At 60.5% G+C, this 13,376-nt stretch overlaps 6 protein-coding genes across 6 annotated transcripts; 3 read left to right on the top strand and 3 right to left on the bottom strand.

The window, feature by feature from the left end:
• Nucleotides 1-113: 113 nt before the first annotated feature.
• On the bottom strand, nt 114-2,824 carry NDC80 (kinetochore-associated Ndc80 complex subunit ndc80). The gene is made up of 3 exons (XM_047985638.1): nt 2,584-2,824; nt 576-2,527; nt 114-510 (listed from the first exon to the last, which is right to left on the bottom strand). Exons 1-3 carry the CDS (start codon nt 2,626-2,628, stop codon nt 309-311), a joined length of 2,199 nt encoding a protein of 732 aa, XP_047841615.1. The 5' UTR covers nt 2,629-2,824; the 3' UTR covers nt 114-308.
• Nucleotides 2,825-3,122: 298 nt separating this feature from the next.
• PEX14 (peroxisomal membrane protein pex14) lies at nt 3,123-4,719 on the top strand. The gene is made up of 4 exons (XM_047985639.1): nt 3,123-3,278; nt 3,340-3,346; nt 3,411-3,715; nt 3,770-4,719. The coding sequence occupies exons 1-4, from the start codon at nt 3,246-3,248 to the stop codon at nt 4,463-4,465; spliced, it is 1,041 nt and encodes a 346-aa protein (XP_047841616.1). The 5' UTR covers nt 3,123-3,245; the 3' UTR covers nt 4,466-4,719.
• Nucleotides 4,720-4,929: 210 nt separating this feature from the next.
• On the bottom strand, nt 4,930-5,241 carry JDV02_004425 (uncharacterized protein; the record flags this gene model as incomplete). The annotated part of the gene is made up of 1 exon (XM_047985640.1): nt 4,930-5,241. The coding sequence occupies one exon, from the start codon at nt 5,239-5,241 to the stop codon at nt 4,930-4,932; it is 312 nt and encodes a 103-aa protein (XP_047841617.1).
• Nucleotides 5,242-5,275: 34 nt separating this feature from the next.
• On the top strand, nt 5,276-7,292 carry JDV02_004426 (uncharacterized protein; the record flags this gene model as incomplete). The annotated part of the gene is made up of 3 exons (XM_047985641.1): nt 5,276-5,336; nt 5,438-5,545; nt 5,623-7,292. The coding sequence occupies 3 exons, from the start codon at nt 5,276-5,278 to the stop codon at nt 7,290-7,292; spliced, it is 1,839 nt and encodes a 612-aa protein (XP_047841618.1).
• A 545-nt stretch (nt 7,293-7,837) lies between these two features.
• Nucleotides 7,838-10,151, top strand: JDV02_004427 (uncharacterized protein). The gene is made up of 2 exons (XM_047985642.1): nt 7,838-9,044; nt 9,142-10,151. Exons 1-2 carry the CDS (start codon nt 8,212-8,214, stop codon nt 9,851-9,853), a joined length of 1,545 nt encoding a protein of 514 aa, XP_047841619.1. The 5' UTR covers nt 7,838-8,211; the 3' UTR covers nt 9,854-10,151.
• JDV02_004428 (uncharacterized protein) lies at nt 10,147-12,319 on the bottom strand. Its single transcript, XM_047985643.1, has 2 exons — nt 11,308-12,319; nt 10,147-11,206 (listed from the first exon to the last, which is right to left on the bottom strand). The coding sequence occupies exons 1-2, from the start codon at nt 12,056-12,058 to the stop codon at nt 10,338-10,340; spliced, it is 1,620 nt and encodes a 539-aa protein (XP_047841620.1). The 5' UTR covers nt 12,059-12,319; the 3' UTR covers nt 10,147-10,337.
• Nucleotides 12,320-13,376: the final 1,057 nt, after the last annotated feature.

Here is a 13,376-nt window from a genome sequence, read left to right on the forward strand (position 1 = left end):
GGCAAGTAGTGGGAGCATGCAAGGGTATGTCACCACTCTTCAAGCAGTTTCGCATGATTCATCAAGTTCGTGTCTATGACCAGACCAGCCTGGGTATTCGACGCCATGGAATCCAACTCCAACACGCCCCCTCGCCGCCCCCCGCCCCTCCAAACACCATGCGACAAGAAAATGCACACGACTCGGCCACTTCTCACAGGGCTCACCGCCCACCGCTCACCAACGCCGACAGGGGTATATAACAACCACGCGCATGAAACAACGTAGAAGAGACGCATCGCATCGCATCGCATCGCAATCGCATCACATTACATATCCATGCCCTGCGTGTCGTCGCGCGGCTCCTCAACGCCCAGCTCCTTCTCCAGCTCGTCGGCGACGAAGCCCTCGTAGTCGTCCAGGTTCTTTTGTATGTGAATCTTGAACTTGATGACGTCGTTGAGCATGCGGTCGATTTCCGTGTGTAACTCCTCTCGTAGCGAGCTCGCGCGGAGGACCAGCTGTTCATACCTGGCCGAGAGTGTCAGTAGTCTGTTTCCAGCGCAAAGGAGGGGGGAAGGAGCTGGTTCACGTACTCTATGGTGGTGTTGATCTCCCGCTGTTCAAGAAGCTGGACCGACTCGGTCAGGCCGGCTCGCATCCTTGATAGTTCCTTCTCCATCTTCTCGATCTGCGCGTCAGAGCCCATCTTCTGCGCCGTCGTCACCTCCTTGGTCTTCTCATACTCCTCCTCCGCCGCGCGGACCCGGTGGTTTAGCGCGTCAACCTCGCTTCGCTTGTCCTCGATGGCCTCTTTGATGCCGTCCAGCAAGTCGTGGTCCTTCATCATGTCGTCCATGGCCGCGCTGCGCCGCTCGGAGATTTCCTTGCGCAGCGACACGAAGCTGCTGCGAATCTGGCCGCGCAGGTCCAGGTTCAGAATGTGTCCGGGCTGGTAGCCGGTAGTAGCGTCCACCAGCAGGCGTTCAGCCGCTGAATGCCCGCTTCCCGAGCCTTGCAGGTTGCTCGACGTGAAGTCGGACGTGTCGTTGACCATGACCTGGAGCTCGTAGTTTCGGCCGTTCGCGTTGGCTGCTGTGGCTGGGATCAGGGCGATCTGGTATGCCAGCGTGTTGTACTTGTCTACCATGCGCTCCAACTCATCGAGCTTGTAGCTCGCTTCCGACTCTTTCTCTGCCGCCTTCTTCTTCACTTCTTCGAGACGATGGCTTGCGGACTCGATACCCTTCTGAAGCCGCTCACGCTCGGCAGTCATGCGGTCGATATCCTGCATGCTGATGCCCTGGGCGTCGACGGCTTTTTGCAGGCTGCGGCGCTCTTCTTCGGCCTCTTTCAGCTCGTCTCCCAGCTTCTCGAGTTCTTCCTGGAGGACCTGGATTCGTGTCTCGTACTTTTCGGATCGCTGCACGGCGAGCGTGTTGTATTCCTCAAACTTGATCTTGTCCTCTTCCATAATCTTAAAGTTATTGTCCAAAACGGCCGGGTCTGGTGTGGACTTTTCCAAGTCTTCAATTTCCTTGAGCAATCGTGCATTTTCTGCCTCAAGCATGTCGAGCTCCGACGTGTACTTGGATCGCGAGTGCTCAAATGCCTGGGCCATGGCCTCGACGTGTGGTGCCAGCACCCTCTCCGCATCCTCATCACTTGTGTCTTCGTCCATGGAGAGCCAGTCCCTATAGGCGCTGCTGAGGAAGTCAAAGATGACTTGATCCCCGCTGACATCGACGCCGGCCTCGAGGCAGTCGTCCACGTATTTGTTGGCAAGATAGCCGTCCAGCATCTGAGCCAGCTGCATCATCCAATGCAGCAGGCCCAAGAATGTACTCCAGTTTTGTCCGCCTACAGCGGCGAGCTGGCTCTTGGTGATACTCCGTTCAAACGGATATCTCAGCTGCTTCAGAATTGGCGGGACTTCCTGGTCAATATTTTTGAGGAATCTATGGCTTGGGTCGATGCGGTGGTACAACCATTGGAACATGAAGTTAAAGTCTTTTTGCGTGGGCGACTTCATCACGTTTGGCGACAAAACGTGGTTCATTTGCGACTCGAAATCGTTCCGCGCCATATACTCAAGTAGCTCCTGCCCGATGCGTGTTTGAAAGGACCGGTCTTTGAGTGGGCGAGGGTCCCGCGGAACACCGGCGGGCTGGAGCGTCGTTTGGAAGAAGCTTTGGTGGTGAACGGGGGCGGCCGTCGACTGTCGCGGGCGGTAGACGCTACTTCGTCGGTCCCCGTCCATGGATGCCCTCGCGTGGGCGGGCGTCTGCGGGACACCAGAAGAGAAGGCGCCCTTGGGCTGCTGGAAGGACGAGCGCTTGACGGAAGACAGCCCGATCTCGGTCAGGTTCGTGCCGGAGGAGGAGCGCTGGAAGAGCGGCTGGCTGGGTCGCGACATGGCCAGGGACTGCCTAGATCCCGACATGGATCGGACATGGCCGCCGGTGTAATTTGGGTTGCTCGAGTTGGAGCGCTTCATAGTCGAGCCAGGGGCGGGTATCGCGGTGTTCATGCTAAGTCCGCCGAGGGTCTGATCATGCGTTAGAAAATCGATGCGACAACTCGACGTCGCGGGGTGGAGGTCACCTCTCTTGGTCTACGAACACTCCAAAGGCCAGTGTCTTGGGACATGATGGCGCCGCGCGGCCTCGGGTCGTGGCGTCGCAGGGGCGCAAAGGGGCTGTTGTCGAGTCGAGTCGAGTCGAGTCGGGGGTGACAGTCGCGAGCGCTTGTTTGTGTATGCGCGAGCTCAAGACACAATCGACGATAGTTAGTGCGCAGTATCTTTGACAATGCGAGTGCGGGTCGCCAGTTGGGCGCTGGTTCCTGCTGCGTTGCTTGGGTTGAAAGTAAACAAACGGCCATGTGTGGAACCTGATTGGGTGCTGTGGCGCCGGCCGGCTAGTGGGGGTCGGCGCGAGCCCACGTGATGTTCATCAAAGTCAACTTTGCACGCTCCAGAAACACACGTGCTATATCATGTGACTGGTTGTCGGCCCCAGGCGGCGAGGCGACGGCAAGTGCCGACCGGAATGGCTGCCTCGGCCCAAGTCCCCAAATCCCCCAGGCGCCACCCCAACCGCCCCATCAGTCATCCGCGACTCCACAGCCTGCTTGCCGAACGCAGCACATGTCGTCGCTTCACCTTGCACCCTCCCACTCACCGATTCCACGAGACTCGACAAACAGCATCTGTCTTCTTCAGCCGGTGATGAGACAGGAAGCTTGAAAAGGAGCTTCAGTCCATCATGGCTATCCGTGAGGACATCGTTGCCTCTGCAGTAAGTGATGGCTTCGCGATGTCTTTGGCCCCCAGACCAGCTTCGCTAACCTCTGATGCAGGCGCAATGTCAGTGACTGATTGTCCCACGTTGGCCCCCCTTGTCGCGCATTGAGAACTGACGCAGTAGCAGTCCTGCAGGATCCTAGCGTGGCTTCATCGACAGTCGAGAACAAGATCTCGTTTCTTCGGACCAAGAACCTGACGCAGGAGGAAATCGATGCGGCGCTCGCCCGGTCCGGCGGACATGCGCCGCCATCCGGCCCGCCAGCGCAATACAGCGGCCCGCCGTCGGGGCCTCCTCAACCTTACTACCAGCAATACCCACAATATGCGTGGCAGCCGCCGCCACCAGCTCCCAGGAGAGACTGGCGAGACTGGTTCATAATGGCGACGGTTGTCAGCGGCGTGGGGTACGGTCTGTATTCGCTGGGCAAGGTATGAGCATCTGCTTAGGTCTCCTTGATGCTGGCACAGCTGACGTCTTCGCAGCGCTACGTGTATCCTCTTGTCGCACCGCCGACGCCTGAGCGACTAGAACAGGACAAGAAGTCTATCGAGGAGCAATTTGACAAGGCCTTTGCGCTGGTAGAGCAACTTGCCAAGGACACCGAGGCGCTCAAGGCGGCAGAGCAGCAGCGGACGGAGAAGCTGGACACAGCAATCTCGGAACTCGACACGGTCATGGCGGACCTGAAGGCGGCCAATCGCCGGCGCGAGGACGACGCACAGCGCATCCGCGACGAGGTGCAGGGGCTCAAGGAGGCTATCCCCAAGGCCATGGAGAACCAGAAGACGCTGACGGACACGAGGCTGTCCGAGATCAACACGGAGCTCACGAGCTTGAAGACGCTGGTGTCGCAGAGGATGTCCTCGAACGCGGCGCCAACGGCCGCGCCAACGGGAAGCAGCTTCGCGCGCGCAGGCGGCAGTGTGGGCGGAACCCGCGTGCCGCAGCCGACGGTCGAGAGCGTCCCGGAGAGCAGCAACGCCAGCACGCCGGCTGCCGTCGAGCCGCCCAAGAGCCTCGCGCAGAGCAGCTTCAACCGTCCGGGCGGCAGCGGAAAGGCTTCGATTCCGGCATGGCAGATGGCGGCCGCCAACAAGAGCGCGGCGTCGTCGAGCGCGACGAACGGGGAGACGACGGGTGGCGGCGAGGAGAAGGAGGCGAGCAGCAGCTCTTCGTAAGACTGAGGATATTGTACTATTTACGCTTGGCTCCGTTGCATCGCATGCACTCGTGCGGGTACGGACGGAGGAGACAGAGTTGGGTGGGTAGCGGCCGGCACGTGTAACTAACTATTCGAACCCGGAAGCCTCAGTGCGCGAGGCAATTCATAGCAAATTTGTATATGACGATGCGCAATCAGGGTCGCATCGAGAGGGCCCGATGCACCGCGCACGGCTTGCGTGCGAGCGCATTGAGATTGCCTTTTACTGTGTTTGCATGGCTCCAACATGGCAATGCTCGTCAACTTACAGCTACAATGTGCTGGCCACGAAAAGGAACGGCACACGGACAACGGATAGAGACGGGTTCGGGCATGCGAATAGAGAGCCACCTACATTGACCGACACGGCGCCCATGTTTGCAGCTTGACCTTGGGTTATGCATGGAGTGTTCTCAGTCTATCGAAGCTGAGCAGCAGTGCTCACTTGAAGCAGCTCGAGATGCTCCTCTCAACCTTTTGCTTACTGGTCAAGTCCTTGGCGTTGGCCTTGTCTTGGTAGAACTTGTCGAGGGCGTCCGTCACCTCCCTGAACAGCTTGCTGTTGGGGTCCTTCATGTCCGGGTACTTTTCCACCGTCTTCTCCCACTCAATCTCCTGCCACGGCTTGGCGACATAGTCGGACTCTTTCTGGACCGTCTGCCAGACGACGTCCTTGACCCTGGCCACGAGCTCCTTGCGGATGTTGGAGTGGAGGATGGAGGCGCGCACGTCGGACACGGCGCCCCGCACCATGTGGGCGTTCTTGAGCAGGCGGCCGACGCCATCAATGTCCTTGGCCGCGCCCTCGACGGAGCCCTTGTCGAGGGCGAAGCCGAGGTCGTCCGAGTGTCAGTCTCGGCAAGTGAGAACAAAAAAAACAGAGGACTTTGCCTAGGGGTTTCGACTTACCACACTGCTATTGACGTCTGGTATACACTGAACGTGAAAGATCAGATCCGAAAGACGAGACAACTTACAGATGATGCTGTCGTGCCAAATGTACCACCGAGGGCAGTGAGGGAGGCGATCCGTTCACTTCGATATCCCGGCGCGCCGGGTAAGTCTGCTTTCCAACCCTGCCTCAACACTCGCCAATCAATCTAAGAGCATTGTATAGATATCCCTGGCGTCCAGTCCCGCCGGGCGACAAGGCCGACGGCTCCAACTACCTTGCCCTCTTGACCGAGGTTCGAAAGCTCCTCCCTGCCGGCAAGACACTGTCGATCTCTGCCCCTGCCTCCTTTTGGTATCTGAAAGGCTTCCCTATTGATCGCATGGAGCCTCTTCTGGACTACATCGTCTACTTGATGTACGACTTGCATGGGCAGTGGGACTCTGGAAACCTCCACTCGGCTCCTGGATGCCCTGCAGGCAACTGCCTTCGGTCTCACGTCAACTGGACCGAGACCGAGAATGCACTAGCCATGATAACCAAGGCTTGTGTGCCGACCAGCAAAATCCTCCTCGGCAGAGAAAGGCTGCACGGGCCCAATGTGTACCTACCTCGGCGAGAAAGATTCCCCCGCCAAGAAGGGGCCGCTGCATCCGACTTTATGTTTGACCACGGCAAGGAGTATTTCAAGTGCAACATCAGGGAAGTCGTCACGTGCTGCACGGGCTGTAAAAGCATCCCCGACTATTCTTGCACGCAGTGCCTGCCGCCGGGCGAGTGCAAGATCACGAGCCCATACGACGACGCCCTCCGCCTGATCCACTCGACCATTGAGGAGTGCCCGCCCGACTATTCCAAGGCCGGTATGGGTCCCGCAAAGTACCGGGACATCCAGTGGACATTGAAGGAGGGCAAGGAAGACGACTTTTGGGCGGAAATCCAGGCCGAAGTCGGCATTCCGAAGAAGAAGATGCCGCTCAGCGAAACGGGGCAGTACATTTACGGCTTCGTGACAAACAGCGGCTGTTACTACAGCAGACGCGACGACGCCAATGCAACCCTCGGCGATGCGCACGACGACGACGGCGACGGCGACGAGGTCATGAGCGGCGACCGCCTCGTCGGACGCAACGTCAAGAAAAACTGCATGGGCAAGGGCTACTGGACTGGAGCCCCCAACGTAGACGGCAGAGTCAGCGAGGACGACGTGACGAACCCCAAGGACACGGTCAAAAAAGCCCTCGACAAGTCGTCGGGGCTGGTCTCGGACCTGGCGAGCCTGGCCCTCGAGGTCAAGTCGGGCATGTACAAGGGCGACGCGGCGGACCTCGTCGACGCCGTGGCCATGCCCATCTACATGATCCGCGAGGGCCTCGACTACATGGACACGGTGGTGGACATGGCCAAGGAGATCAAGGAGGCGGAGAAGAAGACGCTCATCGTCAGCCTCCTGTCGGCCGTGCTGTTCGTCGTCCCGGCCCTCGGCGAGGCCATTGGTACCCTAGGGCTGGCGTCTCTCGGTCGGGCTCTCGTCGCGATTGGGGAGCTGGGCAACACGAGCTTGGGCATCTACAGCGTCGTGGACAACCCCAAGGCGGCGCCCATTTTCATATTCGGCCTCGTCCTCAGCGCCAAGGGTGTCAGGGACTCCAACGACGTCGTCAAGGCGGCCAAGGCGCGTCGGGCCATGCCCCACCAGGACATTGTCGGCTTCAGCACCAAGATCGCCGAGAGACTTGCACAGGTGGACAAGGTCATGTCCAAGGGCAAGGGAAGGCTATGTGCGTCCAATATGCTTAGGACGACTGACGGTGAAAAAGGATACTTGCAAATTTTCAACTCCCAAGGCCAGGCATTTCTGGGAAATCATGCCGAAAAATTGCAATACATCCCTGAAAGACTAGCCGCCTGAAGTGTATGTTGTTTTGGGCATTCTCGTCTCCGCGGCTTTTGAAACTAATTCAGGAGCGACTCCTGCGCGTGACCTCCCTCGATCATTCCCACTCAACCAGGTCAGGTACATCTCCAAGCCAGCCATCTGCGACACCGCAGTAGCAATCCCCCAAACATAACGGTAATGACGTTGACACCTACAGGCGCCAGTCCGACCCGCATGACATTCCCCATGGCGAGTAGTGGCGATTACAGCGGAATGAATGGCTGTTCAGACAAAGCAAGATGCCCGACATTGAAGGCCTGCGAACCGGGGAAACGACGTTCGGCGCTCGCAGCGCAAAATCGGCATCGGAGATTAAGAACAGCGGGATCTCCAGACGGTCCGGCCGGCACAGCGCCGTCCGGCATGGAGGCGGGTGGGGCACGGAGACGGACGGTGCCGGAAAAGCGGGTCCTCGGTAAAAGATCGGGTCGAGTTCATTTCATCCGCGTAGTGAGCAAGAAACTCATCTTCCCCTCCTTAATAATTTGGGGGCCGTGGGTTGGGGTCGGGGTCGGGGACGGGGACGGAGCGACCGAGGTCTGGTCCGGCGCCGCTGCAGGCGGGGCTATCGCTAGCGGGTGTCGATGTCGTCGTCGAAGACTGGCCGTGGCGTGGGGAGAGAGAGTGACCATGAGGGTGGATGTCCCCGACGCTCGAGCGCTCTCCTTCTTTTCAACTTCTCTTTTATTTTATTTTTTATTTTTTTATTTTTTTGGGCGTGATCGATTTTGTCTGGGTCGTGTCGCCGAGCAAGCCATTCTTATTTCCCTCGTTGTACGAAGTAACTAGGTCGCAGGTGATAAAACTCATCAACGAGGAGAGGCATCATCGCCCTAGCCTCGGCACGTCGAGAAAGGAGAGGGAATAGCTTCATTGTCCAAACACAAACGACATGGCGGGAGACTCAACGTCGCCGCCGCCGGCACCGCCACCTCCACAGGCGCACGATGACAGCAACAACTACAGCAGCGACGGCGTCGACGTCAGCAAGGTCAGGATCCTCAAGGCGCTCCTGCCCAAGCTGCCCCTGATCCTGCGCACCATCGTCGCCCACATCCTCAACCTCTCCGAGACGGCCCCCTACCTGGACCTGCGCAGCGCCCTCATCGTCACCGTCCTGCGCTCCTTTTGCGAGCCCAACCCGTCGCGGCCCAGCTCCGTCTCGTCCATCCAGCGCCTCACCGCGCGCGACCCGGGCGTCAAGGGCCGCGTCTGGGTGAGCACCTACGCCGCGCCGCCGCCGCCCGAGGATGGCGCCCGCGATGCCCTCGCGCTGGCCATGGCCGCCCTCGAGCCCGACGCAGCTAAAGGCGCCGCTGCCGCTGGCGATGCCCTCGTCGTGCCGCCCTACGCCGCCGCCGGCGTCGAGGCCGAATGGACGGGCTACCGCGCGGCCGCCGCCCCCGACGAGCGTCCGCCGCGCATCTCGGAGCGCGACAAGTATCGCCAGATGATGAAGGAGGTCACCCATCCGGCAACCATTCTGTACCTGCACGGCGGTGGCTACTACCTGTGCGACCCGGCCTCGCATCGCCCCACGACCAAGAAGCTGGCCAAGACGACGGGCGGCCGCTGCTACTCGGTCCGCTATCGCCTTGCTCCGGGCCACCCCTTTCCCGCGGCCCTGCTCGACGCCTTCGTCTCATATCTAACGCTCCTGTATCCGCCTCCGGACGCGTACCACGAGCCCGTGCGACCGGAGCACATTGTCATCTCCGGAGACAGGTGAGTTGAGTCTGGCGAAACCCACCACCACCCTGTGCGACGTATGGAGTAGTAACGCGCGTGTTACTGACATGATGCCCCCCCCCCCCTTGCCCAGCGCCGGAGGAAACCTTACGCTCGCCCTGCTCCAGCTTCTCCTCGAGCTCCGTCGCCAGGGCCAGCGGGTCGTGTGGCACGGCGAGGCCCGCGACGTCCCGCTCCCCGCCGCCGTCGCCTGCAACTCGCCCTGGATGGACGTGACGCACAGCTCGCCCCTGTTCGAGGGCTCCGACCCTCACCCCTTCGACTACCTCCCCAAGCCCGCCATCTCGGCCCGCGGCAAGATCGTGCCCTGCGACGTCTGGCCCGCCAAGCCGCCGCGCAAGTTCCTCTACGCCGCCGACGCCGCCGTCGCGCACCCGCTCGTCTCGCCCATCACGGCGCGCAGCTGGGCCGGCGCGCCGCCCGTCTACATGTGCACGGGCTGGGAGCTGCTGGGCTTCGAGGACCGCTTCTTCGCCAAGCGCCTGGTCGGCGACGGCGTGCGCGTCGTCTTCGAGGACTACGAGGCGATGCCGCACTGCTTCGCCCTGATCCTGACCAAGACGCCCAACGCGCGCCGCTGCTTCGACGCCTGGAGCGCCTTCATCAGGCGCGCCGTCGACGATCCGGCCGGGATCGAATCCTCGGCGACAGGCATCCGCGCGCGCACGCTCGAGGAGGTGACCCTGCGGTTCGACAACCTAAGCGACATGACGTACGGGGAGTACTGCGACCGCATGGTCCGCAAGGCGCGGGAGACGCCCATGCGGGCCATTGCCAAGCTATAGCATAGACGCGGAGCCGCCGTCTTATTACCCGCCAAGGCAGGGGACAAGAGGCGAGTGGCGTGTTACTGCATGAAACGATGGTAGCGAAGGAGTATTAGCTGCTTGCACGCTCATGGCACATCGATCATTGAAGACGGTCCGACTTTGGAAATCATCATTTGGCAAATGAGTTTTTAGCTCTGTCGGGCGCTCAGGCAAGCTGAGCTCATAGCAGTTGAGCCGATAGAAGCAGGTCACGTCGTGCAAGTTTTGGATATATAAGCGGCATCACATACAAGACAAATTTCCAAGATGTTCGTCATCTAATCCCAAATTCAGGACTATATAATGAGCCCGTGACAAAGGGAACAAGGAAGGGCGAGCTGCCCCCCCCTTCACCCGTGGCGACAGGGGCTCCGCAGCGAAGAATTAAAAAAGGGAAATAAGGCGTTGCACCCTTGTGACCTTGGCGATGGCGATGCTGCCAGTAGGCGAACATTGGGCCTTATTCCTGAGAGCGCCTGATCTTGGCGACCCTCTTGGACATTGAGTAGGACGCGTCAGGGCGCATAGGCGGCATGAGAACCGGGGCCGGCGGCTGGGGAACAGGCTGAGCAGAACCGTCGCGCGCTGGGCCTCCCGCACCGCCAGGGGCACCCCCGGGGAAGGTCGGCGGCATGGGACCGCTTCCAGGCTGCCCGGGCTGCCCGGGACCGCCAGGCATCGTTGGGATCTCCGAGCCGTCCTCCCCGGCGCCACCGGGGAAGTTGGGCGGCTGCTGCGGTCCGGGGAACGGTGACTCCGTGCCTGTGGGCTCTCCGCCCGGGCCGTTCTTGGGGGGCAGCTTGTCTTGCCCGGGGAACGACGGGTCTGTGTCGACGGGCTCGTCGTCCTTGGGGCCCCCCTCCTCCGATCCCTCCTCTCCGGGGGAGGGCTGCTTCGTCTCCGTTGATCCTTCCTCCGGAAGATTCTCCTCAGGCGACTTCGTCTTGTCCTGGCCGGGCAGAGGCATGTTGCTGGGGCGCGGGCAGGGTCGTCGCCCGGGAGGAGCGGGAGGCTTCGGCAAGGTGTCGTGGCCCGAGTCGTCCTTGCCCTTGCCCTTGCCCTTGCCCTTGCCCTTGCCGTTGCCGGTGTCGCTGCCGCTGCCGCTGCCGTCGCCGCCGTCGTTAGGAGTAGGCTTGGGGCGGGTCTCGGGGCCGGGGAAGGTGTCCGAGGAGCCGGGGATCTCGTTGGACTCGTCGTTGTTGGAGCCGGGTTCGGTCCCGGAGCTCGGGTCAGAGGGGGGGGGGGTGTCATCGGGCCCGGTGCTGTCGCTCGAGTTGCGGCTTCCCGTGGGGGGCAGGACGTTCTTCTGGAACAGGGACGCAGCGTTACCTGGCATCAAACAACAATGGTCAGCAGCGGGCGAAGAGGGGAGCCTAACAACAACAACAACATCATCATCATCATCGACGACAAGAGGGTTCGCTGCTTACCGGGCGGGCTGTAGTTGCACACAGTCATCTTGCCGCTGCTGGGGCAAGAGTATATGGCGCAGCCGACATGGGTGGTGCTCTTCCAGACAATCTGAGTAAAGTGTCCCGTGGCCATGGAGAAGTCCCCAGAGGCGTAGTTGTACAGCGGCTCCTCCTTGTCGTACCACTCGTCCATGGCCTGCTTCATCTGTTGGACGGCGTCGCCGCTCTGGCCCGCGCTGCCCTTCTCGGGCGACGGCGAGCGGCCCTCGATGACGGCACCCCGCCCCCTCGGCACGAGGTTCATGCCTTGTCCTCCACCAGCTCCTCCAGGGCCCATCATGGCAGACATGTAGAGATTCTGGCCCACGCCCAATTCTTGCGCGTCGTGCTTCCTCTCGCATCTGTACTTGTGGTTGCTCGCCATGGTGGCGAGCTTCTCGTCCCACTGGAGCTTGCCGACCTTGTGCAGGCTTCGTTTCTCGTTGTGCATCCGGAGCGTCTCCTTGATGTACGTGCTGTCCGACTTGCCGGCGCCACCATCGCCGCCGGACGACGACGGCGGGAGTCCTGCGTCGGGCAGGTTGCCCGCGGGGCCGCCCCGAGAGCCACCATTACCCTCCATCGGGCCCGAGGGAGCGAAGCTACGGCGGGTAACATCAGCGTGAGGAGCTCCGTCTACGCGCGCACCGCCCTCGATCGAGTTGGTCTCCCAGCCAGCAGGAAACGCCGCGACGAGGGGCAGCAAGGCGGTGAGTAGTGCAGAGCGCATCGTGTAGCGAAGAGTAAATGGGACTCTTTCTTCGGTTGTTTCGTACGGGTCTCGTGTGTATTTCCTCGAGGGAAAAGGGGTGAGGTGAATAGAACGCAAGCAGATAAAAAGAGGGGGGTGAATGAATGTGCGCGACAGACTGACTGGATCGCACAGCGAACGGCAAGGAGCGAGAGGGGACACACAACGAGCGGCGCTCAAGGAGTGACTGTCTGACTAGCAGATCGTGTTTGCCTGTTGTCGTGCAAACCTACATGCTACTGAGAAGAGAGAGAGAGAGAGCGCGCGAGGGGGGGGCAAGGAGAGGAGCCCGAATCTTAAATAACCCATGGCAGCTCGTGAGCTCATCGTGAGTGAAGCGGAACCCCCTATACACACTCTCTCACACTCTTCCAGCACACTCTCTCTCTCCCTTGTCCCTCCCCCAAGGGACACGTTTGTTATGCATTGATGCCGATATGGCCTGAGTGCCCCGACCCCTCCGGTATTTTCCTCCCACAAGGTCGGCCCACAGGGTCCAGCATCGACGTTATCCCCCCCCCCTTGCTCACGAGATTATTTCAGTCGCGGTCCAGCGGGAGGCGCAACATGCCGCGCGAGAGAGTCGCATGAATGAACCTCCATGCACCCAATAACTCTACGAGTATCATCGTGGCAGGAAGGCGGGGGGGAACGGCAGCTCGTCCGCCTGAGTCGCACGAGGAAAAGCGAACGAGGGATGTGCAATCTACTAGGAACGCAGCTGGGGCCCTCTTCGCTCCGCAAGAGAGTGGTCCCACGCGCCGCGACGAAGACGCAGCAATAACACACGCAAGAGTCTAGTCTAGTAACTAGAGTCGATGATATAGGGAGGGGGAGACACGGTAAGCATTGCCGACTCTCCGCGCAGGCGCTACGGACGAGGGTGAAGCCTGACGCGCTCCTCGTGGAGACGGGATGGCAGTCATTTTCTTCTTCTCAACAAGAAGGGGGAGGAGGATGGGGGGGTCCCCTGGTCGTCAATGCTTCTCGTGCAAAGCAGCCGGCAGATGGGGGTTTGCTCATCATCAATCCCTCAATGTGGGACATGACGTGGAGACGGAAGGACAAGGGGGACCCCCCCCCCCGCCTTCCCATCATTCGCTCCTGGAGGAATTCAAGTCGAAATGCCTCGTCGGTCAGCTGGCAGGAGACCGTATGTATGCTTATTTACTAGGTACTAGCCCTCTCTCTATCCGATATAATGGGTCCGGCCTCTTGGTCGTCTTGGCGTCCGTCGCATGAATTTGGCGTCGACAAAAGGAGATGTGAAACAGGCTGAGCGGGGACGGGAGTGGGC

The sequence above is a fragment of the Purpureocillium takamizusanense genome, chromosome 3 (assembly GCF_022605165.1).
Source record: "Purpureocillium takamizusanense chromosome 3, complete sequence".
In the NCBI taxonomy this organism is placed as follows: domain Eukaryota; kingdom Fungi; phylum Ascomycota; class Sordariomycetes; order Hypocreales; family Ophiocordycipitaceae; genus Purpureocillium; species Purpureocillium takamizusanense.